The sequence below is a fragment of the Pelodiscus sinensis genome, chromosome 6, assembly GCF_049634645.1.
Source record: "Pelodiscus sinensis isolate JC-2024 chromosome 6, ASM4963464v1, whole genome shotgun sequence".
Classification (NCBI taxonomy): Eukaryota; Metazoa; Chordata; order Testudines; family Trionychidae; genus Pelodiscus; species Pelodiscus sinensis.
In genome coordinates, this window is record NC_134716.1 from 114,790,765 (window position 1) to 114,816,925 (window position 26,161).

At 41.8% G+C, this 26,161-nt stretch overlaps 1 protein-coding gene across 2 annotated transcripts in view; it reads right to left on the reverse strand.

Annotated features, from left to right (window-relative positions):
* Positions 1-241: 241 nt before the first annotated feature.
* The window catches only part of ME2 (malic enzyme 2), a 50,675-nt gene continuing 24,755 nt past the window's right edge, over positions 242-26,161 (reverse strand). The window contains exons 3-16 of one of the 2 annotated variants that reach the window (XM_075932656.1): positions 24,878-25,011; positions 21,403-21,552; positions 20,555-20,630; positions 17,955-18,116; positions 16,590-16,693; positions 16,115-16,224; positions 15,905-16,002; positions 15,374-15,487; positions 15,167-15,281; positions 13,141-13,283; positions 8,090-8,192; positions 7,163-7,233; positions 5,188-5,286; positions 242-3,488 (exon numbers count right to left, since the gene is read on the reverse strand). In XM_075932656.1, the coding sequence (XP_075788771.1) occupies positions 3,324-3,488; positions 5,188-5,286; positions 7,163-7,233; positions 8,090-8,192; positions 13,141-13,283; positions 15,167-15,281; positions 15,374-15,487; positions 15,905-16,002; positions 16,115-16,224; positions 16,590-16,693; positions 17,955-18,116; positions 20,555-20,630; positions 21,403-21,552; positions 24,878-25,011 (1,644 nt within the window). In that variant the 3' untranslated portion in view covers positions 242-3,323. The remainder of the gene's footprint in view (positions 3,489-5,187; positions 5,287-7,162; positions 7,234-8,089; positions 8,193-13,140; positions 13,284-15,166; positions 15,282-15,373; positions 15,488-15,904; positions 16,003-16,114; positions 16,225-16,589; positions 16,694-17,954; positions 18,117-20,554; positions 20,631-21,402; positions 21,553-24,877; positions 25,012-26,161) is intronic. The other variant, XR_012904982.1, reaches the window with a different exon arrangement.

Below are 26,161 nucleotides of genomic sequence, written 5' to 3' on the forward strand. Positions count from 1 at the left end.
CTGTCCCAGGAGTCCAGATTCAGCTGCTGTTGAAACTGATCAGGGGCTGATTCCAGGAAGCCCAGGGAAGAGCAGCTCTGCCTCGGGCTTCCTGGAGTCAGCCCCTGATCAGTATCAGCAGCGGCTGACTTGGGGACACCTGGCGCAGAGCAGCTGGGGTGCTGCCGGGTTGGTCTCGCTGCGCCAAGGGTCGGCGCTACCGGACCAACCCGGCAGCACTCCAGCTGCTCTGCTGCAGGGGTCCCTGATTCAGCCGCTGCTGAAACTGACCAGCAGTGGCTGAATCAGGGACACCTGGGGCAGAGTCAGACTATCGGAAGGGGGGGGCTATGAGGGGTCTGGGGTGGCATCCCCCCCAGCCCACCTCACCCCAGATCCCTCATAGCCCCCCCCTTCCAATAGTCCGGTATATCTGATAATCCGGCACCCCCTGGGTCCTAAAGGTGCCGGATTATCGGAAGTTTACTGTATATTTTAAATAGGTCTTCTGTTTCAGTTATAGATGTAATACAGACAGGGACTTAGACTCAGGCAGGAGAGCTATGCTTCTTCCTTTCCTTTACAGTGGCATCTTGTATTTCAGATGAAGTTTCAAAAATATTCACAGCTGGTCAATGCCAAAACAAGTCACTTTTGAGCAATGCAAATGCTCTTGGCTCCTACAGCAGGAAAATAATAGAACATGTTTTATGCAAACAGGAATCGAGGTACACACACCTTTATTGGAAACCACTGCCAATTTTTTTCAGTGTTTTGGTTGACAGTATTAGCTGCTACCCTTACAGCCTTAGGCTGTAACCTACTGTGATCAGTCTTAAATGGCCTGATTTTCACAAGTGCAGGGTACCTATAGTTCCCATTGACTTTGAATTGTGGCTGCTCAGCTTGTCTGAGAAATAAGGCCCTAAATGGATCCATGTATGTTCCTATTTAGTCACAAGGTATAATAATGGCTGAGCACACAGTCTCCAAGGTCATTGCTGTCCCAAGTTACAAAAGACTCATCTTCAACACATGCCATGCGGGCAACACATGGAGTGCTTTTTTTTTTGATTTGCTATATTCACATCTTCACTGGAAGAAATGGGGAAACATTTGTTGCATAATGAGGAATTCCACTTATATACAAATAACTAATTCTCAGTTCTTCCTTTGGTGAGATTTGGGTTTTCAGAATATCTGGTAGTTATTTTCTGTACTAAATAAATAACAATCTCAGAATAAGATTCACGTTTAAATTAACGTATAAATACATTAGAAACCAAGCATCACAAAAATAGATGAAAAGGCATTCTTTGTAAAAACACCACAAGTGTTGGTCTTTTTTATACATATATAAATTACAAACCTCATAATTCTCAAAACACAATGTAGAATTTAGAGCCATTACCACACACTGTATTTTATCAAAAGCCTTAATAAATTGTCAAGTAATTTTCCCATCATTGCTTTTTCCAAATATCTCAGCAGTCTCTCTTCACCTAATTAAAATCCCCTGCAAATTGTACTTTTCTTCCTATCACCTTTTGCTCTTAAAAAGACTAAAGCAATCTATCTATTTATTTTAGGACCATAACAGAGTAAGCAATAAAAAAAGACAGGGGGCTCTACATCCTCTTCAAGGGGGAGGGGGAATGATTACTTATCCTGTTGTGCACACATTTGCCTCACCAAGTTTACTCTTGTACCTGGATCTTGGCTTCTAGCCTATTAGCTCAGGCAAAAGAGTTATTGATTTCTGCCACTGGTTCTAGACACAGCAAAACATCGATAAAGCACGTGGTCCCCTTTGTCTAATCTTATGTTACCCTTTCTCTGGTTTTAACAACATCACAGACAATCAACAATAGCCACATTCTGGGTCTACTAATGTGGAGCACTGGATTTCACTCAGAGAGTATATGGGGAGAAACGAGAAGGAATCCAAAAAATAATAGTCATGTCAAATTCAGGGCTTTCAAAGCAACTGGAGGATAACTTGAATGAATCTGTGAGGGAAGAAAAAAGAGCTAATCTAGCAATGATCTGGCCACAACATCTGACTTTATATGGAATAACTGGATAGAAATGAAATTAAATTCACATTTTGTGGCACGAAGAGGAACAAAGGATCAACTGACAACCTGAGAAAAGTCACACCTTTCAAGACTTCTATTCACACTGAACAACTGGTAGTCTACTATGCAAAGTCTGTAGGAAACAAGCAGCCAAACCATTGGAAATGCACATATCAACAGCTGGTGCAAGACCCACTGTTCCAGCTTTATCAATACCAGAAAAAAGGGGGGTGAATAACCTTTGTTCAAAGCACCAAATAGGTCTGTTTTGGAGTCATTTCTGGTCAGTGATGTTCCACCTGGCTCTACAAACTCCTCATGTGAAAACAAAAGATACAAGTTTTTGGAAGAACACAATGCTGAGAGGTTTGCTTAAAGCAGCAGAACCTTAAAAAGAAAACATATCAAACTAAAATCTTTTGGCAGATAGTGTCCAAGTTCTGCAGCTAAACTGAACCACTCATAGCTTCTGCAGCTCTCTATAAAGGATCTTCATTTATAAACTGCATCCCAAAAAGTAGAATAATCTGCAATAATTTACCTTCTTTTGCTTACATAAAAAACGATGATGTGATTATTTGCAGTCTTCCCAAGAATCATGTTTTTCAAACTAATTCAGTTTTTTCTGTTAATGAATTCCATACAATGATTAAATTGTAGAGTACAAATATTATTCCAAATTTTAAATTGCACACAACATTGGACACCCTACAGCCAAGAATTTCAAAAGTACAACCACAGAACAGAAGGCTGAATGAAGCAAGGACACCTGTAGCTTTGTTCTGCAGATTGAACAGAATCTGCCATTTGGATACATCTGGCTTATTCTCTTGACAGATTCTTCCTATGGTGTCACAATTCATTGGTTGTGATGACAGTGAAGAAAATAGAAGATTTATTAAAAAGCAAAATCAAATATCTTGGCAATCAGCAATGATGAGATGAAGAGATATAGTTCATTATCATTTGTCTATGGCTAAAATGCCTTTTTTGTTTTTGGTGTGATGAGGGCTCCAAATTCAAATTACAACATTATGTCATTTAAATTAAACTTTGGATAGCTATCCTATTCATGTGATAGGAGCCATTGCCAATACAGTTTATCAGATTTTTATGGGAAACTGTCACGCAAAATGGGGTAGATAGGAGACAACAAAATGATGGAAAATAAGTTACAAGTTGCAAAAGTCATGATCATAAATTGGTCTGAAAAGGATTCCCTGCAGAGTAGAAGTCAGCACACAAGGAGTGCAATCTTTTGGTATGTCAGTGCATTTTAGATGGCTTTGCCGAAGACGCAGGCCAGTCATACACATCTGGCAAGAAGGATTCATACTCGTAGCTCCAAACCTTTGATAGTATATATTGGCTCTTGTCGGCAGGTTCAGGGTAATGAAAAGCCATGTTGTTTGCGTACATAAATTCCATAACCTGAGAAGTTAAATCATTGCATAGATTGTGCCTATTAATACCATTTGGGACAATATAATAGGAAAACATAACAGAACTTTAGGTAAATTAGATATATTTAAAAGGGTTTGGTTAAGAGTAGTAGATAATGTCAAATTTCAAAAAAATTTAAAATTGCACATTCAGATAAAATATCATTATATACATTTCTAAGGCAGCCATGAAGCCACAACCTACATAAAACATCAACACCATCTAGGAGAATGACCAACTATCTTCGCCTCAGATTAAAGCCAGTTATTTATGGGACCATTCTATAACTTGTAAGTTAGGTGAAGGCATGCTGAAAGAAAATCTTGCAATGTGACCTAAAGGATGTATGGCTGGGTTCATTCTGACTTCTGGTGTCAATGAGTTCCTGGGATGATGGCCCTCAATTAAGAGAGCCATGAGTTCAAATTTTGGCTTCAAGAGCAAGAGAAACCATTATGGGGTATTATAGGGCTATGGTAAGTGGAAGAAACATTCTAGTCCTTTTAGAACATTAGATATAAGGACCAGAACCTTTTAAGGGAGCTAGAAATGAAATAATGTCAAAGAAATCAAAGGAACAGTTTTGACAAGTGATCATTAACAGAATATAAATAAACTAATATTTCATAAATCTCCCTTGTGACAGAATAATACAACTGTAGGGCTAGCAAGGACATCAAGAAGTCATCTGGTGCATCACGCCATACTGTGCAAGATTAAGTATACTTGGTCCAACCCTGACAAGTGTTTGTCTAACCTGTTCTTTAAAGCTTCCAATCATGGAGATTCTACATTCTCCCTGAATCATAGAAGATTAGGGTTGAAAGAGAACTCCGGAGATCATCTAGTCTAACCCCTTGCTCAAATGAGGCCCCATCCCAATTAAATCAGTGCAACCTCAACTAAATCACGATAATCCATTCCATTGCTTAACTATCCTTATAATTAGAAGCTTTTGCTAATATGCAACCTAAACTAACTCTCACTTGCCATACACTAAGCCAACTATTTTTGGCCTATCATGGATGGGTGTGGAGGACAACTGCTGTTACATATTTGAGGACTAACCAGGTCCCTCCTTGCCTTCTCAGTTTTTAGTACCTTTCCTCATAGATCAACTTTTCTAAACCTCTTATTCTGTTGCTCTTCTAGATTCTTTAATTTGTTTGCATCTTTTTACGAGTGCAATGCCCAAAACTGGCATAAAACTTCAGCTGAGGCCTCACCAATGCAGAGCAGAGTTAGACAACTACCTTTTATGTCTCATGTACAACACTCCTGTTACTATGTTCCAGAATGACATTTTTTTTTGCAACAGCATCTCATTGTTGGCTCATAGTCAATTTGCAATCCTCTATAACTCCCAGATCCTTTTCAGCATATTGCTGCCTAGTCCAGGTGTCTTAAACTCCTGGCCCGCGAGCAATCCCAGCCAGAGCAATTGTGCAATCCAGCACCAGCTGGGAACGGCCCATAGGCAAGGAGCTTGAGACTCTTGGCCTTATTTCCTATTTTGTATTTGTATATTTGTGCATTTGATTATTTCTTCCTAAGTGTAGTACTTTGCACTTTTATCAATAGCCTGAGTGTTGGTCTGTTCTTTTTGGTCCCAAATATGCTATAGAGCTCAGGAAGTGTATATAATGCACAGTGAACCTTTCAGCTCAGGCCAATCACATCCACTTACTTTAACAGCAATGCAAATAGAGACTTCTTTTATGTTGGACATGGGTGGATAAAGCCTTCCTTGAGCAAGTTCCTCATTAGTCAACTGGTCTGTCAATGCCTGTATTCAAAACATATATTAGCAATTTATTGACCCCTTGCAGGAGGCAATGCACCACTAAGCTGCAAACAGAGGAATATATTTGTGAGTTCTGATTGGTACAGTTGACCTAAAATAAATATAAAAGTGCTTTCTATAAGTCAGTCAAAGCCTCAAAAATTACTGTAATATGCTCTCTGCAATCTGTGACCAAAGCAACAAGCCTCTTCATTTTATTATTAATTATTATTATTTGTATTATTATTATTATGTTACCATCTAAGCCAGTGGTCCCCAACCATTTAAGGTTGCTGGGTGCTAGGGGGCGTGGCCGTTCGCCTGCCAGGCGCCAGAGGGCGGGGCCCCCCATCTCCCACAGCCGTGCGCCAGGGCCGGCGCCCCCTTCAAGCACCGCGCGCCAGGGGCGGCGCTTCCCCCCCCCCAAGCGCCGCGCGCCTGGGGCAGGCACCCCCTCCCTCACAAGCGCTGCGCACCCGGGGCTGGCGCCCCCTTCATGCACCGCGTGCCCGGAGCCGGCCAGCGCTCCCCCCATGAGCCGCGCGCCCAGAGCGCGGGCGGCCAATCCGCGGCGCTCCCAGGACAGGCGCTCACCGTGCGCCACATGCCCGGGGCCAGGCCAGCCCCGAGCACTTGGAGGGCATACACAAATGCCCCCGCGGGCACCATGGCACCCGCGGGCACCATGTTGGGGACCACTGATCTAAGCTGATGTCAGATGTTTCTTTGCTAAAGTGCCAACGTCTCTACTTTAATGACAGTAAAAAATTAAATTTCAAAGAAGTCACTGTACTGCAGAGTTGGCCCATTTACGATGGCGGCACAAAATGATGGATCCCCTCATTACACTGACCTTCAAAAAATCTCACCAACATATATAAGTAAATATAAAATGGAGAAGGGCAAGTGAAAAAACAAAGAGACAAAAGAAGCTGCAGAATCTGATGGAAGAATGAAACAGAAATTACTACCAAGACTGGACAGAGCGCCTTTTCCCCTATGTTTGCAATAAAAGAAACCATACACAATAAAAATCACACATACTGTATTTCCGGGTTTAAGATTTTTTTTCTACCTTTGATCTGTCTTGTAGCTCCTCTCTGCTCAGGTAACCCTAAAAATTCTGGCTACAAGTTCTGACAGTAACACCATCAAACCATCTCATGGATGATTTCCTCCCTCTCCCTTTCCCCCAAGTGCAGAGACTCTCTTGGTGTTGTACCCAGGAAAGCTCATGATACCATCTACATGTTTTGTTAGTCTTTAAGGTTCTGCAAGACTATTGGTTGTTTTTTACGTTTTTCCAGTTACAGAGCAACTCGGCTAAATGTTGGACTACACAGGGCACCTGGGGAGAGAAAACAACATCAGCCCTAGACTTGGACAATGAATGGGGCTTTCCCCTACCTCTGTAGAACATTTTTGTTTGTTGGAAATTTGAGAACTAAAATATTTTGGCCAAAAAAAGTTAAATACAGTATTTTGATTTACTGCTGCAGTTCCTTATGTGCATATTATGCTCCATAGGTCAAGATCCCTCAGTAAGCTCCCAGGATGCACCAAGGTCTTCCCTCATGAGGAAGGGTAAATATGCGTTATCAGGATCCCTGGCTATGGTGCGTCAGAGTACAGTGCATTGAGAAGAATGAACCACAAGGTAACCAAACTACAATTTCCATAAGCCACTTGCAGCTGCATTTACAAGTTGAAATATTTCATATTTCAGGAACTCTGTTTTTGGACAAAAGTATAAATCTTTGGTCATAAGTAGACATTACCCACAAAAATATTGATAATCCAAACCTGTTTTCCATTGAAAAATCATGTCAAAGGGACTGATTTCACCTTGCAAAAGCATCATCTATGTTTGAACACATACCTTTGCAGCCTCAAGGAAGACGTTATCACTAATATGCCGAACACCACTGAGGATGACAGCCAGAGCCACACCTAGAATACAATTATTATTATTATTATGATAAAATCATTTTTAATATGCAGCCCTGTTATTGAAAGGGTGCAAGAAATGCAAAAAAGATAAAAAAGGGTTGCAGATTTATGAATGATTTTTAACTTCCTATGTGAAATGCCAGCAGATTCATAACAAAGGAGAGACAGAAGTACTAATTTTGCTACATTAATAGACAGACAGTGGTATCAAGTGTTGCACTGGATTTGGCTTTTTAATTTTTTTTTTTTTTTTTTTTGGTGAGTGAGCTAAACTCTTGGTTCACACATTGACTTTAACTGAATGTTAAAACACAAGTTCTTAATACTAACTACTGATGTCCTAGTAACATACCAGAATGTTCACAAAAAATTTGGGGGGCAGGGGGGAATACAGGTTTTCTTTTTTTAAAAATTATTCCATGATGCCTCTTTTATACCGTTATCTGTACAAAAGTCATTAGACAAACAAACCTGCTTCCAAGAAACAAGTACTTAGGCAAGTGGCCATAAGGAAGCAATATCTTCAATAATATGACTTGGTAATTTATATTTATAAAATGTAATGAAATTGAAACCTGCTAATTGTGCACAGAGACAGCCCAGGTAATCACATATTATGATCACTCATGCTTATCAGATCACGTATCCTTACCAGCCTCCATTTATTTATTATTATTTGCTTAGTAAGTTTTGTCTTAAATTAGACTACACTCTTCAGGGCTGGGAAGGTCTCACTGTGTGTGCCTGTATAACATAGCCTCAGTCCTGAATGGGGTCTTTAGGCAATGCTGCAATATTAGTAACAATTTAGAAATAATCCAATCTTAAAGTGAAATGACAGAATTCTTTATACTACCTGGAAAAATATAGGCATTGTTTCCCTGGCCTGGTCTGAAGGATCGTCCATCTTTCAAAACCACATGCTCAAAGGGACTACCACTGGCAAACAAACACCGCCCCTGTTAAATGAGAGGGAGTAATTCACAGAGTCTGCATTACAAAAAAATAAAGTCACTATGAATGAGAGGCTGACCACACAATGTTTTCACAGTCAGCTAGAACCCAATGAAATAAAGGTACTTAAGTAGGAGTGCTGGAAAAGGAGTGTTAGGTACCATGGCCCCATCATGTGCTGAAGTGGGATATGCCCTCTCACTTTTTACCAGCCATAAAGATGAGCAATGGGGGAAGGCAATGAGGGAGCATGTCAGGAAGAGGCAGGACCACAGTTTGATTGCCAGTTGCCCCCCTACTTTTAGAGTTTCCTTCACTTCTGAACTTAAGCATGAGCCTAATTTTTTTTCATATGCTTTATGTCAGAGCTATGCAAGTGCCTTGCTGAATCAAAGCTCCAGAGACCATCACAAGAAAACCAAAACTCCCACCACAGCAGCCTCAAAGAGACAAAAATATTAGCAAGATTTCCTTCTGAGGTACAAACATAAGGAAACTGAAAGTAGGATGCATACACATCAAACTCTGAAGCTTTCTAAGGAATGGAAGATTTCTACTTGTTTAAAAGATATTAATTCCTCTTAATAGGACACAGTTCTCTAGGAAAGTAGGTAGCAAAGTATATGTGAAGTCAAGATCAAAAGAGGATAGAAACTAAAACAAAAAAATATTTCTGCAAAGCAGCAGAGGGCACCAAAACATCACCATACTCTTGTGTGAAATCCAAAAATAAGCAGCAAGAGTTTCTTGATGGTTTCTTGATGCTCTTATGAGGTTTGTCTATGCTGGACTCTCTCATATTAAGTGTTATTTTAAAGTTTCCCATTTATAATGTTTAGGCTATTTCTGAGGTCAAGAAACACAAAGGGCTAGGAGAGAAGGACTGGTAATTACAAAGACAAATTACAAGGAGAACACAGAGTAATTTTGGATAATCAAAGTTTTGGCTAATAAAGGGAATTCTCCATGTAATTATTAAATGTTTAAGATCATGATGAATTTTTGATAACCAAGGCTGTACTGACTGCACTTGAGAGAAATAAATATTCTAAAAATGGACATAATAGTGGGTGGTAGTATATATAGTGAATAAAGTAAATAAAATTAGAAGGATTAGAAAAATTAAAATCTCCTTTCAATAAATCTTCAGTATTTCACAGCCTTAACATTACAATACAACAGTTTAACACATACATGTGAATGGCAGATTGAAATAATTAAGGCAGCTCCTTTATTGAAGAAAAACAAAAGATTCCCTCCCAACCTACCAAGGACTAATAGTTTTGAGAACTGTCCTGACAATATTTTCTTGGTGTTTAGCTAAGTGAAAACACTGCACCTGGATCTACCTACCCAGCACTATATTGTGCTGGAAACTGACAGTGGTTTTAGTCCCAGGGAGTGCATTTCGGCACTCTACATATACACATGGGGGGATTCAATGGAGACAGGTAGGGTTGCCAGATGGCTGAAACAAAAATACCGAACACCCCCCCCACCAAAAAAAAAAAAAACACCGGGAAAAAATTTTGTTGAAGGAAAAAAAAAGGGGGGGGGGGGGGGAAACCAAAGTAAAAAAAAAAAAAAAGACTCCAAGAACCTGGACTACTGCTAGGGCTTACCAGGTTGTCATTAAAAAAAAAAAAAAACGGACACACTTCACGGGGGGGGGGAGGACCAGCCAAGTAGGGAGCGGTGCTGGCCGGGAAGGGGGGGGGGGCTGGAAACAGCTAACGGGGGAGGAGGGGACAACGGGGCTAGCCAGGGAAGATGGGGGGGGGGGCAACAGGAAGCAGGGCTGGTCGTGGGGGGGGGGCGGAATGGGGCTGGCCACGGGATATTGGGGGGGGGGAGACCGACTGGGAGGGGGCGGGGCTGGCCCGGGAGTAAGGGGCCAAGGGAAGCACAGCTGGGGGGGGAGGGGTGCAGCGGCACTGGCCAGGAGGAAGGGGGGCAGGGAGAAGTGCAGCGGTGCTGGCCGGGGGAGATCAGGAAGAGGAACGGGCCGGCGGGAAGCAGAGCTGGGGAGGGTGCAGGGAGGCTGGCCGGGGAAGATCAGGAGGGGAAGTGGGGGAGAACCGGCCGGCCGGGGGAAGGGGAGAAGGGTGAGCAAATTGGCTGGCAGGGAGCGGAGCTGGCAGGGAGCGGGACTTGCTGCCTGTCCCGCGCAGGCTCCTGGTGACGCACGAGCGACAATCGCGGCCCCAGTTCCCAGCGGCAATCGCGGCCCCGCCTCCCAGCTGAGACTCCCAGCCGCTCCCCCCGCCCATGCCAGGCTTCCGTCCCGTGCGCAGCCGGAAAAATCAGAAAATGCTGGACATTGCACATGTCCAGTATTTTCTGATTTTTTTTTACCGGACAGAGGGCGCAAATACCGGACAGTCTGATACAATACCGGACACCTGGCAACCCTAAGCTGTTGTTCTGTAGACTCTCTCTAAAGTGAGAAACAGAACTGGAAGACCCTCATTCAGATCACATGTGGGTAAGTACCCATTATACACATTATTGGAGCTACACTGAATTATAACAGCTGAAGATCTGGCCCTATCTTCTGTTTCTGTTTATCTTCAATGCAAAGTGTCTGAACTGTGAATTTTGAGTTTTATATTTTATTCACCAAAACATTGCCTAAGAAACACCAGGGGACTAGCCCATATACAAAGAATTAATTGTCCTGAGGGACTAAACAAGTCTTATGTGCATGCTGCATAACAACTGTGCATATGAATTCCCTTGTGTTGTAGAAATACAGCACCCAAAAATCCAGATTTGGTCTCTTCCTAGAGTGGGCGTTTGCCCCTTCAAAGCCCCCACTACCGACCGCCTCACCTGGTGGATAGTTAGCAAGACAGATGAGAATCTCAGCTTTCATTGGGGAGACAAGGGTGAAAGGTAAGTTTCAAGCTCTTTAGTTTGCACAATAGCCTTAAAACATATACAGCACTATTAATCAATATGATACCCAGCGCTGAAAGGAACAAAGCACAAATACACATTTCTGCCACAGGAAGCACCTAAAGATCCCTCCCCACACACTTTACTGAGTCACTTAAGTTTGGGATGTTTTCCAAAGAATCAGTTCAGTGACTACCTGCTTCTGAAGTCCCAATGCCAGTCCATGGATGATGGGGAGATCACACAGGACAGGATTCAAAAAGGTTTAAGTGGGAGGCATGGCAAAAAATTGTTTTGCAGGCCAGCTCACAAGTGTAAGCCCAGCTCTGCTGCTCCTTCTTTCTTCTCTAGCTCTTGCCTCTTTGCTCATTTCCTCAAGCAAAAATCAGTCTTATGTGCATGCTGCATAAAAACTGTGCAAGAGAAAGCTTCTGCTGGAACTGAACTGATAGTGGGCTAAGTTAGCTGTAGCAGCACTGAAATCAATTGAATTATACTCGTACAGATTGAACCTCTCTAATCTGGCACCCTCAGAACCTGACCAGTGCCGAATCAGAGAATTTTCCAAACAATGGGAGGTCAGTATTGTCTAGCAGCATTACCAACACTTCCACTGCTTACTGCTTACTGGGCTCTTAGAAGACATTTATGGGTAAATTGGAGCTAAATAACAGAACACAACACTGAAAGCCAGGACTGATAACGATGTTAAATTTCAATTAAGTAAATGAATAGCTGATAGGATTTCCATTGACTATTCAATTAGTCAATAAGGACTAGTAAGGAGTTCAGCCTTTGAAATGTACAAGAGCCCCAAGTGGGCTCTTGTGCATTTCAAAGACTGAAATGCAGAGTGGAGCCTGGTGTCAGCAGGGGATTCCCTGTTGGCCCCAGGCTCCATGCTGCAATTCAATCTTTGAAACGCACAAGAGCCCCTCCTGGGGCTCTTGTATATTTCAAAGTGGAAGCGCTGGATGGAGCCCGGGGCCAGCAGGGAGTCCCCCGCACGGACACCAGGCTCCACATAGCATTCCAACTTTGAAATGTACAAGAGTCCCCACTGGGGCTCTTGTACATTTCAAAGCGGAAGCCCCGGATGGAGCCTGGGGCTCCTTGCAGTGCTTCCGCTTTGAAATGTACAAGAGCCCCAGTGGGGACTCTTGTACATTTCTAAGTTGGAATGCCACCACTGCACTCCTACCCCTTCCCACGGAGCTGGAGCTGGAGAGCTGGCTCACCTCACCATCCCCTCCTCATCCCCTCGCTACCTCTTTGTGACAGAGGCAGCAAGGGGAGGGAAAGCAAATAGTCAACTAGCTGATTAGTCACTTACATCCCTAAGGACTGGCAGCTGTAAACAAACTTTATGGAACCACATTAAACTAGGCCACACCCATGATAAGTGGACATCTGGCTGATTAAAATCATGTGGAAACATGGATGTTGCCGGACCAGAGAGTGCTGGACTAGAGAGGTTCAGCCTGTTTATAAATCCAGAGTGAGAGAGATCAGAATCAGTCCACTTCGCTATGCTTAATTTTAAGTGTTCTGACCAATTCAAATACATAGGAAATTAAATGCCAAGTGTGAGCATTGGACTGCAAGAGACAAGCAGTGACATCCCCTGTTCTGAGGATCCAATTCAATGTTCAGTAAAGAGTGCTTTAACCACTAGGCTGTAGCTAGTTTCTGTCATGACTATTACATAAAATAACTTTCTTTAAAAAGAAAAGCTAGAAATAGTCTTGGAAACGTTAGTCAAGGTTGAAAACAGAAGTTACTTCTAGTAACCAATGATTGCATTTCAATATTGCTGTCAAAACAAACAAGATTTAGACCTCATCACGAAATATTCACTTGCCAAATGTAATAATTTAAAATAAGAGCTACTTTTTAATTTATACCAAGCCAAATATGCATTTGAAACTGGAACACAATGAGCAGTTGTATTCTTTACCTGGAGAAATCTCCAAGTTTAGAAGCTTGGAGGTTTGCATTCTTATTTCATTTTTCTGTCTGTAATATATGTGCATTCACATTTTCATCATTATGTACCTCTGTTAATGTATAAGCTTCTTCAGCAGTGCATTCTGCTTTCGCTGTAGGGTTACTTAGTGCAAATATGATAGGTCTTTCATTGATGGAACCCATTGCTTTGATCACATCATGTGAAAAAAGCCGGCCAGCCCCTGCAACTCCTGAAATAATTTGAAAGATACACAAATTACAGTTACACATGTAACAAAGGACAATGATTCCAAGAACTTTACACTGTATATATTGATGTGCATCAAGATTTTCACGGCTAAGGTCAGTCATGCTCAGGAAAAAAAACAAATCAAAGGCTTTGAACAAATATTCATCATCTATTAAAACAAGTTGAATCTAAAAAATGAGCTCTGGAATACGACTTTGCACTGTCAGGAACTGGACAAGATGACCCAAAAGGGTTTTTTTCCATCTCTAATTTGAAATGCCTTGTAAACTTAAAATCCTACAACATTCAAACCCATGCAAAGATACTATAAATCAGTAAGCTTGAATTTTCAAAGTTCAGATATTTGTTAGTTATTTAAGAGGGGGGAAAGAGGCTTTAGGATTAGGAGTAAAGGATTCCTCCTCCTCACAATCGTTTTTAACCTCAATTTAATGCAATTGATACAAATACAGAAGAATGAATACAGACTTATACATGCACACATGTACACTCTCAGAGCAGAGACTCAGTCCAAAACCATATTTTGTAGAAAGTTATGTGTTAGGAGATATATGGAAATATAACAGAAGCCATGTTGCAACCTTAACGATTGCAATGGCTGCTAGTGGTTGTTATAATTAACATGTGCATACACACACACACACACACACACACACACACACACACACACACACACACACATCCACTGACACAATTAATACTGTGGATCAGGAACAGGCTTGTACAGCAGCTGTTTTGCTCCAAATTGCTGGCAGATACTAGTTCAAATGTCAGTGCACCCCACTATGGGAAAAATCACTTCAGTGTAGGGGGTATCGTGCTGAGACAGAGTACATGCAAAGCAGCTCTGACCTATACCTTTCAGTAGAGGTAGGAATGTGACAAGAGAAATGGGGGCAGTTGGGTCTTCTCTATTTCTCATTGAGCGGCAGCTGCAGTATCCTTTGGGGGCCAATGGCAGGCTGTTCTAAGCTACACCAGCAGACTGGCCAACTCAGGATTGGAAAAGGGAACAAAAAAAAGTCACATCCCTTAACTGCACTTTGAGCTCCTTGGCCATAGCTAAGGAGCTGAGCTGTAGGTATTATGCACATGATACACTGAGCCCCAAAGACATTTTACAAGTATTTTAAAACAGTGGACCAAATTCTGCTGTCATTTACTCCAGTGCAAATGCAGTGTAGCTCTATCAACTTATGCATGGTTATGCCATAAGTATACTAGTGAAAGTAGTAAAATCTCATTATATATTTTGGAAATGTGCAACTACCTGTCTGTCCATTTGTTCAAGAACTCCTCCTAAACGGCAAGAACTAGGACCACCAAATTTGGTATGAAGCTTTCTCTTAACATAACTTAAAGCAAAGTCAGGGTTTGGTTTTGCCAGGATAATGGGATTTGCCTGGAATTCAATTGTTACTCATAAAATGGAAAGGGAGGAGTCTGGCAGGAAGGAGTTATACTGCAGAATGACCACAGGAGGACAATGAGGGGCCACAGATGGGGACTGTAACAGCTATAATTCCATTGGACCAGCAAGAGGCAGGAGTGGAGATTTTGTGTCTGTCTGTTCCCTTACTAGGGGACATGCTCCCCTCCCCTGGCTGTGCCTGTTGGAGCTGCAGCAGCCATGGACAGACACTTCTCACATGGCCCCAAGCTGCTGCAATGAGAGAGATCTGGAGTTTTCCTCTCTCCCCTGGGCATCCTGCATACTGAACCCTCATCCCAACCCCTGAACAATGATTTTCATGAAAAAAAAAAACCCCAAATCTTATTTGAGTTAAGGACCTGAGCAATGCCGGGTAAATTTTCTAGTTAACAACATACATTATCTAAGGACACTGAAATAAGTTCACTGACCAATAATGGCTGATGGCTGAAGTACATTCACTGCATCTACAAAGGTCTTTGGCACCTGGTCTGGAGGTTGGTGCGTAAATGGTTCTTGATTGGCGTCTACCTTTTGTTCTCGGCCCTACAGATTTAAATTGATTCTGATTGTGAGAAGGAAAGGAAATAAAATGGCAATAAGCACTGTGTTATTCCAAAGGCTTGGGAGACCCTCACCTGAACCAATAGACCATATTTATCAAACATCCATATTTTTTTATACGCCTCTTCTGCAGAAATACCACTTTCCATCATAGCCATAACAATGAGGTTTGCAATCCCAAGAGCAGCCTGGCAGAAAAAGAACAAGTACTTGAAAATAAAGGAAACATCCATAAGTTCAACTTACTAAGAAAATCATTGCACATTTCCATTCACTATGCTAAGAACCAACGATTACTCTCTCTCTCAGAATTATAATTCTGGGGACAAAACCCACCATTGGATGCATGGGTATATCTTGCTTTATGAAATCCGTGTGGATGAAGTGAGAATCTGGCCCTTTAAAAGTAACCTTCTGTAAATGTTAAAACCAAATTTCAATCTAAACAATAATCTTCTGTAAAGAAGCAATTCCTTTATTTTAATACATTTAATAGGCCCCTCATACACTGAGTTCTGTAAGAAATCACATAGAACACCCATGATCCTTTGTACAGTTCTATGCGGTTTAACTTTTAATTCATGAGACAGCATTGCAGAACTTACCTCTCCTGCTCCAAGAAACAAAACTTTATGCTCTGTGATTGCTTTCCCAACAACCTTCTGTGCTGCCAGCATTCCTGCTAAGGCCACTGCGGCTGTTCCTACAAAGGAAATGTAACTCTGTCAGGAGAACTGACCAGCCTAACATGACAGAGTATATTTTTAGGAGAAGGTTTTCACACAGATATCAAGAGTCAAAACCAAACATTTTACCCTGAATATCATCGTTGAAGGTGCAATATTTCTCTCTGTATTTTCTTAGAAACCGGAAAGCATTATGATTCCCAAAGTCTTCAAACTGAATAAGTGTGTTGTGGCCATACCTAAAGAATACAGGAAAATATTTTATCAACTGACACAATAAATCAAAACATTCCTATAAATACAGAGTTGTTTGGGGCCAGGTCAACTCTCTTCCTATAAATACAGAGTTGGACTCTTCATGGAAATGGCTACATGCCATCTCTGTCCTACACAAGTATAACACAGAGGACAGGAAACATGCCCGAAGTCAAACACAAAGTCATAGGCAGAACCAGGTCTAGAATTCAGGTCTGCTGATCCATCCATATTTCTGTACTTGACTGCCTTTTCTCCCTATATGACATTTGAAAAGGAAATCATGTGATGTTTTCCATGGCTCACTTCTTGACATATTTCTGAGTAACTAATTCCATTAGTACCATACCTGTCTGTAATGGCTTCCATAAACTCATCAATAAGATCATCATAAAGCTGTGAGCGGTCTCTTTTTTGGTACAGGCCCATGTAAAATGGATCTTTTAACAAGGTCTATAAAATAAACCAAGATAACAGCAGAATGAAACTACTCACTCAATACACACTCTCCAAAGTGTTAAGTAACGTATTTCAGCGACAAAACATCTTGTTAGTCTTTAAAGTGCTACACAGTTCTGTCTTCTGTTTCAGCAATCCAGAGACTGAGAAGGATTTCAGCTCTCTTTCCTTTAGTGGGTATTTTCACAGTTGAGTATCTAGCTAGCCATACTGCAGAAATCCTAGGGTTTTTTATGGCAATTCTCTGGATTTTGTTAGTCACCTATCATTTTTACTCCCTTTCTCTCTCTCCCTCTGCTTTCTTCCCCACTCCATCATACTCACTTGCTTGACCTCTAGTTGCCTTAAATGATAAAGTTTCATGTCTAGCAGAGCTTGCAACTTAACTGGAACTCAAAACAACATACATGAATCTGAAGTATTTGTGAAAAAGAATTTTTTTGGGGGGGGGCGAGGAGAGATTAGGAAACTTGGGAAACTGGTCAAAATGAAAATGTTAATTAGCTCCTATTTATGCTATTGGCAGTCTCTCCCCCAGATGCCTAATTTGGAGAGATGTTTCAGCACCATCTTAAGTCCTCTCTTTTACAGTTTTGCTAGTAGTTACATACAAATTATTTGCTAAGACACTGGAGTATTGTTTGATGTTGCCTGTAGTGAATCCATCCTCCTGAAACAAAAAGGTCTAACTGGAAACTTTTCACAGCAGGGGCTGTGTCTTCTTCTATGTTTACACAATGGTTAACATCAGGGAGGCCCTGTCTCTGCTTGGGCATTGCTGCAATATAAATAAAATAGATAACAATACTACACTGGAAACACTATGCTTCACAGACACAGATATAAAGGAAGAAGTTATGAGATTGGCCGATATCGATGGGCACCTGAAAACATTACATCATTGTCCTTACAAATGGGACAAATCAATATTCAGAGTAAAGGTGCTTTAAGAAATCTGGTTTGCTCTTCTAGCAGCTTTAAAAAAATCATGTCACCTTGTTCCACTGCTTTGTAGTTGAGACTAGCATTCTGACTAGCAATCCAAATGCACCACTTCACTTTATTTACATAGGGGCTGCTTCTCAGCTATTCAGTATTAAATTAAATTCCAGACGATTTAATATTACACAAAAGATAATTCAATCTTAACAGAGTAGTCATTCAGATATATATGCCCTCTTACAGTACTAAATTTCACTACAAACCACCATTAAAAGTGTTTTCTTTATGGCGGACAAAATACAGTTTAACTTACTTGATTGTCAGTACCAACGTCGATACACACAGGCAGGCATTTATCTGGCCGTATTCCAGCACATGCTGTATACAAACACAGTTTTCCTACAGGAATTCCCATTCCATAGACACCCAGATCTCCAAGACCTAGTATTCTCTCTCCATCAGTTACTACAACAGCCTTAAAATTACACAAAGAATAAAAGTAAACTTTGGTAATTGAGGACATAAAGGATAAAGCAATATTGCACAAAACTTGTCCTGGCAAAATGAAGCATTAAAACAAATTAATATTAGCATGCAAAAAATTTATTCTCTCTAGTGACACCACTTAAGAACTAAGAGCAAATACACAAGGTTACCTCAGTATCTGCAGTGTTCCCCTTTACTTGTCTAAGGTGATCACAGGAATCACCTATCTTGCTGCAAATCAGTGGTCTCCAACCTTTGTACATCCAAGATCACTTTTTAAATCTCAGAACAGGCGAAGATCTACCGCCACGCCCCTTCCTTGAAGCCCCGTCCTCTCTATTCTCCTCCTGTCCATCACTTGCTGTCCCCAGCCCTTACTGACACACACTTATAAACAGTTTATTTTTAAATTATGCAATACATACAATTAAAATCAGGTGTTTATAGTTATGAAATAAATGGTCTGTTTTTTATTCATGCTATTTAAATCTAAAATGAAGCATTTATAATTATACATTTTGTGGGGACAGAGTTCTGCGGCTGGGGGCAGGGGAGAGGGAACAGGGTGCTGGGAGGGCAGAGGACAGGGTTCTGCAGCAGGGGACAGAGTGCCAGTGGGGACAGAGTTCGGGAAGTGGGGACGGGAGTGGGAACAGAGTTCTGAAGGTGGGGACAGGGGAATTGGGACAGAGTTCGGGGAGTGGGGACAGGAATGGGTACAGAGTTCTGTGGCTGGGGCCAGGGGAGTGGGGACAGCATTCTGTGGCTGGGGAGTAGGGGCTGGGGAGTGGGGATGCCAATGGAGGCAGAGAGTCCCCTGCATCTCCCTCCTCCCAGGATTCTCCCCTCCCCTCAGGGAAACCAGCCCATGACTGCCCCGGGGCCGATGCCCCCCCGCGTAGGGAAGCCCCGCGCGCGCGTGCCTGCCCCGGGGCCAACCGCCCCTCCCCCCCATGCAGGGAAGCCCGTGCATGCCTGCCCAGGGGGCCGACCCCACCCCCACCCAGGGAAGCCCCGCGCGCGTGTGCGCCTGCCCAGGGTGCCGACCCCCCCACCCGCACAGGGAAACCCCGCGCACGCCTGCCCCGGGGCAAACCAGTGCAGGGAAGCCCCGCGCGCGCGTGCCTGCCCAGGGGGCCGACCCCCCGGCGCAGGGAAACCCCACGCGCACTTGACCCGGTGCCTACCCCCCTGCGCAGGGAAGCCCCCCCCCCGCACGCAGGGAAGCCCTGCGCACGCTTGTCCCGGCGCCAACGCCCCCCCGCGCAGGGAAGCCCCGGGTGCACGCCTGCCCCAGGGCCAAACCCCCACCCCACACGCGCGTGCCGGGAAACCCCCTGCACACCTCCCGTGGGGCTGACTCACCCCTCAAGGTAAGTAGTGGGGCTTCTCGGGGGTGGGAGGGAAATGGGGGCGGGGCAGACAGGATGCCTTGCGAGCGACTGGTCAAGGCCTCGCAATTGACCAGTAGCTCGCGATCGACCTGTTGGTGATCATGGCTGTAAGGCAGCTGACAAGTTTTTAAATACCATCACTGTAAATATACTTTGTACTTCCACTGGAGGATCTCAAAACACTTTCCAGTAACTTTAATGGATGTAACCTCAGAACACTTCCTCAATTTAAAAAATGAGCAAACAGACAGAGTTTTGTTCAAGGTTGTACAAAAAGTTTGTGGCAGAACTGGGAAGAGAACCCAGGTCTCCCAATTTCCAGTTCTATCCCTTAACCCTAAAACAACCACAGCAGGTACTTCAGAGAAAGATGGGCATACTAAGAAACAAACCTCAAAAGCCTCACCAAATCGAACAGTCATTTGTCAATTTTATTCTAGATCGTGAGGGACCACAATTGGCATAGGAAGCACTGCTGATCTTCAGTTTTCATGCTGTAGATCTTGAATGCTAAAGCTTGGATTCAGAGCAGTGTTTCTCAAAGTGGTCCACGAAACCACTCTGAGAAACCTGCTAATTGGCTGTTCCAGAATGTCTATTTATCAGCTCAGCAGCCACAAAGCCTCTTGGCTCCCATTGGCTTCATTTCACTGTTTGCAGCCAAAGGGAGCTGTGGGAAGCAGCATGGGCCAAGCCCCCCTTGGCTACAAATGGCACACTGGAGCCAATGGGAGCTGTGAGGCTCCGTGGCTGCAAAGCCAGTAAATAAACACACTGGAGCGGCTAGTTAGCAGGTTTCTCAGAGTGGTTTCGCGGACCACTTTGAGAAACACTGATTTGGAGTACTACTCCACACATCTGGATGCACATAACTGTTAAATATGATATAAAGCTATCACTGTCATACAATTGCCCTGAATGCATTATTTAGCACCAGCATATCTCTCCATAAAACTATCCACTTTTTTAAAAGATGAATTGGGATTCAAAAAGAAAAAGACAATTAGAAAAAGGAGTACTGTGGCAGTAATACCTTAACATCAGTTTCTGGCCAGTTGTCCACAATTGACCTGATATGACCTCTGTCTGAGATAGAAATAAACAATCCTCTGAAACAAAATCAGAATGGAAACACTTTTATATCTGATAATTAAAACTTTAAGATCGTGTTTTGCAAAGCAGAATTGAAGACTACATTTTTTGTTTAATTAATTCTAAGTTATGCAAATGTTTACACAAAATAATATTAAAAAGCGATAAAGAATTAGTGTTATAATTAAGTCTATACAACCAAGATAACATACTGGATTAAAAACATAACTGTAGAGTAATACAATTGTTCACAGGAAAACCTGGATTCTGTACTGCCATGAGTCAGTCTGAGTCACACACCCAGGTCAAAGTGACCCTAAAGCTTGTGCCAGCTGCCATGGCAGTATGACACATCTCCCAAATAGATGGCAGATCAGTATAGAATTGGTGCATCAATTCTTCTGCCACCCACTTCCCTGCTCTTGATGCAGGCAGTAGCTGGAAGAAGGGGGCATGGCTAGAGCTTCCTTATGGCCCACTGAATTCTGGCTGCCATATCAGCCACTGACTTAACTCAGAGCTGTTTTCAGGCTTTTTTAAATGACAGGTGGACTGGCCAAACTTAGCAAACATCTGGTCCAAGATCAGAAGAATGAAAAAGTCAGCTTTATGCTACCATCATGAGCTAAGCACTCCTTAGCCACAGACAAAGAGTGAGCCTTTTACTTTCAATATACCGAAATCTGCACATTAAAGTTTGCCATATAAATTCTGAATTGCAGGAGAAATAAAAATCATGCTTAAGAAAATTACTTGCACTTATTTAAAAAATAAAATTACTGGCCTTACTTTGGTCTCCTAAAGATATGTCCATATTGGGAACAGGCTAAACCTACTGTTGGTGTATAAACTATTGGCATTAATCTCTCAATATCATCCTGTAATATCCTGTAAAATAACTTTTCATTTCGCTCTTGGATTCCCATTATGTAGATATACCTGTAATCAAACAAGAAAACAAAGCAAAAGATTAATTAGGTTAAAATGTTTTGCATCTATCTATATAGAAACATATAGCATGAAATGTCGAGGCATGAACCAAAATGCTTTATTTTTTTTTCTAGTTCATGAATTTCCTTCCCTGACCTAGCCTTGAGAAATTGATGTAAATTGGAGAATATACAATTAAACAACAACATCTAAGTACAAATATTGGATAATATACTGAGCTATGTATAGTAACACACCAACCTTTCCATATACACTATGATAGGAGATCAACCTCCCCTCCCCTTTCACAACTGATTTGCACTGTAAAGGTTGATTAATTTTCTTGGGGCTCCTAATGTTAGGATTTCCTATCATCGTTCTTTTTTAAATGAAAAGTTTCCACATTGTGAATTTTTGAACACTAACCAGAATCTCATGTAGGTCCTATGATAAACAAAGGAGTATAATATACTCTCATGAAGTCATTCTGCCGCTCTACTCTGCACTAGTTAGGCCTCAGCTGGAGTACTGTGTCCAGTTCTGGGCGCCACATTTCAAGAAAGATGTGGAGAAATTGGAAAGGGTACAGAGAAGAGCAACAAGAATGATTAAAGGTCTAGAGAACATGACCTATGAAGCCAGGCTTCATGAACTGGGCTTGTTTAGTTTGGAAAAAAGAAGATTAAGGGGGGACATGATAGCGGTTTTCAAATATCTAAAAGGGTGTCACAATTAGGAAGGAGAAAATTTGTTCCTCTTGGTTTCTGAGGACAGGACAAGGAGTAATGTGCTTAAGGTGCAGCAAGGGAGGTTTAGATTGGACATTAGGAAAAAATTCCTAACTGTCAGGGTCAAATATTGGAATAAATTGCCAAGGGAGGTGGTGGAATCTCCCTCTCTGGAGATATTTAAGAACAGGTTAGATAGACATCTGTCAGGGATGGTGTAGACGGAGCTTGGTCCTGCCTTGAGGGCGGGGGGCTGGATTCGATGACCTCTCGAGGTCCCTTCCAGTCCTATGATTCTATAATGACATTTAATTGTGCAAAAGAAACATTTCATTTGTTCTAATATATGATGGTTGAAAATGGATTTTGGATTTAAGATACAATTTGTAACATGCATAGTTTAGAATGGAAACAAAGTAGCATTCTCCAGATGTTTTTTCCATAGTCATCTGAGGTCAAAATGGAAGTTGGAATACAAAAATACAACATTAATTCAGTTCATTAGGGGTTTGATTCTGCAAACACCACAGATTTTAAATATTGAAATATAAACCCTTGTATCTTTGTTTTCTTTATTGCAGTTTAGATTCTAAAGAGATTTGTAAGGGTTCTTTGGGACAGTCCCAGAAGTATTCCTAATGAAACTATTTCATTGTTTCATTCCAACAGACTATGTGACATGGATTCAAGTTACCTTGTTTTATTATCAGTGGACGCAGTAGGAATCTTGATGTGGTCCTAATGTAAATCAACGATAAGCCCCAAGTCATTTTAGCTTTACACTCACTGGCTTTTAGAATATTGCATTCTACTATAAATCAACAACAATATGACAAAAACTTCAAGCTAATGCAACCAACAGGAGAAGCCTTTTAAAAGGAAAAAGTATTTTCTAGGCTAGAGAGTTAAAAATAAGAAAAAAATGCCAAAGGACTAATCATTAAGTGCCTCTGAATTGTCAAAACTAGGGATGTAGGAGACTAGTCAACTATCCAATAAGCAGAAGTTTATTGGACAGTCGACTAGTGATTGACTAGTCACCTCCCCCCCTTGATGCCTCTATCAGCAAGAGGGAGCAAGTGGGGGGTGGTGTGTATGGAAGGAGCAGAAGCAGGTGCTGGAGAAGCCAGCTTAAAAGCTAGTTCATCCCCAGCACCATCTCTGCGGGGGGCAGGGGAGGTAGAGGCACAGCTTAAATAGCATGAGTGGGGACTGAAGCAGTCTGGTTCTGCTGCGATTCTGCTTTTGAAAAGCATTTCAAAGCAGAAGCATTTCAAAAGCATTTGAAAAGTAGAAGCCCCACAGAGAGCTTGGGGCCAGTTCCCCGCTGGTCCTGAGCTCCCTGCGGGGCTTCTGTTTTGAAATGTACAAGAACCCTGCCAAGGCTCTTGTACATTTCAAAGGCTGAGGCACTGCAGGAAGTGCGGGCCAGCAGGATGTCCCCTCTCCCTTCCCCTTCTTCCTCCCCTCGCTGGTTCCATGCTCCCTGCAGGGTTTTCTTGCGCTTGTACATTTCAAAAGGTAGCCCTGCGCTCCCTGAGGGGCTTCTGCTTTCGAACTGTAGCAAGAGCCTGGTAGGGCTCTTGCTACAGTTCAAAAGTGGAGGTGCCCTTAGAGACTAATCAAATAGTCAATGGAAATTCCATCAACTATTCAATTAGTTAACTCATCTAAATTTAACATCTCTAGTCAAAACACCTTTTATTTCCTTTAGACATGACACAATTAAATACTTTATTGTTTCTATGTAATTTTTAAGTCCCAAATTGATTTTCTTTCCCCACATTTTTCAAGGAATTTCTACAAAACTCTGAACAAATTACATATCTAGAACCTGCCACTCAACTCATCCATGTTATAAATTCCTAAAACTTAACAGAAGTGTCGCCAGACATGTAATCGTAATACTTCCATCAAGATGCTATAATGCTAAGGCCTGACCCTGAAATTCTAACTGAGACAAATCTCCTCTGGAAGTAAACAGAAGGTTTGCCTGAGCAAGTACTGCAAGACTGGACATTTCCTTTAAGTATATTCTTTTCCAAACCTCATTACAATTATGGAGTAACACACACATCCCCCTGTAAGGCTATGTCTGCATTACAGAGTTTTTCCGGAATACTGGAGGTATCCCGGAAAATCTCTGCTGCGTCCAGGGAACGCATCCGCTTTTTCGGATCAGTTTCTGAAAAAGCGGGCGCATTCTTTCAGAAGCCCTTTATTCCTTATTTTGTGAGGAATAAGGGCTCTTCCGAAAGAGGAGGTTTTTCCCACATTTGGCCCCATGTAGATGGGCCAAATGTCGGAAAAGCCTCTTCTGAAAAAAGAATCAGAAAAAGGGACGCAAAGTGTGGCTCGCAATTTGCGTTCCTTTTTCTGAAAAAGAACTGCAGTGTAGACATAGCCTACACACAAATCAGCACAAAACATAATTAGCAGCACAAGTGTGGGTGATAAATATAGTTTGTGTTACTTTTACATATAATCTGTCAATTATAAAACCCGCTGGATGCAAAAGACTTGCCTTGATATTATAATAAAATAGATTGTCTCAAGAGTCCTTTAAGCTTGCACTAAACATAGGTAAGAAAAATATTAATTCTTACTTTTCCAAGGGGTCACTCATTTTTGCCAAATTCTTATGGAAGCGTAAGGCTTGAATGTCTTGTGTCTCTATTTTAGGAGGTAAAAGCCCTTGTAGCCCAAGCATTTGTCTTTCCTGTAGTGTAAAAGCCATGCCCTGAAAACAAAAAAGGGGAAAAAAAGTTATTTTATTATTTATTGTTTATCTGCTAATACAGGTATTTTGTTTAAAATTTAAATGTATCTCTATGACTATTCATTTCTATGATGTCCATCACTACAGTTTCTAAGCATCTCACAAATTTTAATAAATTGAGCCTCACTACACTGGTAAGAAGGAATCTGTATCCCCACTTTGCTGTTGAGGAAACCAAGTCACAGTGAAGTAGTTGAGTTCTTGGGCAAATCGTTTAAATCGGTGCCATGAACAAACACAGAACCCAGATCTTTTGCCTTCCAGTTCTGTGCTTTAATCATCTGCACATATATCCTCCTTCAGAGCACCTCTCTCCCTCACTGCATATGCAGAGGGAGATTGCTTTGAAGATATGTTACTTGAAGTGTTACTTGCTTCTTGAAATGTTCCTTTTGTCAGGAAAATTTCCCTGCACACTTCTGATAATTTATGTAGCCAAAATTTATTTGCACTGCCCTCACATCTCTGTTGGGATAGACAGCATCTCAACATGAAGCCTTACTTTTTGTTAAAGATAAAACTGATCCTTAATTTCTTCAACTATAATCACCTATTACAAAAAAAAGCTTTAGCTTCCTCCATCTGTTGAAACAAATTAAGTTTATGAAGGAAAAAAAAGATATAAAACATCTTTAGTTGTACTAATCTCAGATGCATACAAATGTCTATGAGTCCTTAAAACATTTTACTCCTTTAAGAGTAAATGATCTTCCTGATATTTTGCACAGACAACTCTTGGGGTGTATCTAGACTACATGGCTCTGTCGACGGAGCCATGTAAAGTAGTTGACCCAACATAGTCAATGAAGTGGGGATTTAAATAATTCCCGCTTCATTAAAATAAAAATGGCCGCCGTGCTGTGCCGACAAACAGCTAATCCAGCACAGTGCAGCATTCGAGACGCGGATCGGTTGACAAGGCAAGCCTTTGTCGACCGTTCCTGTAAACCTCATTTCATGAGGCAGAAGGGAGCCGTCGACGGAGCCATGTATTCTTGACACACCCTTGCAGGTGAAATTCAAAGTATTTTGGTTAATTCTGCTAGTTGTTGTTTGGTTGGACTTAACCTTCAGGCTGATAGATTTATTGATAGTAAATTATTTATTGAAT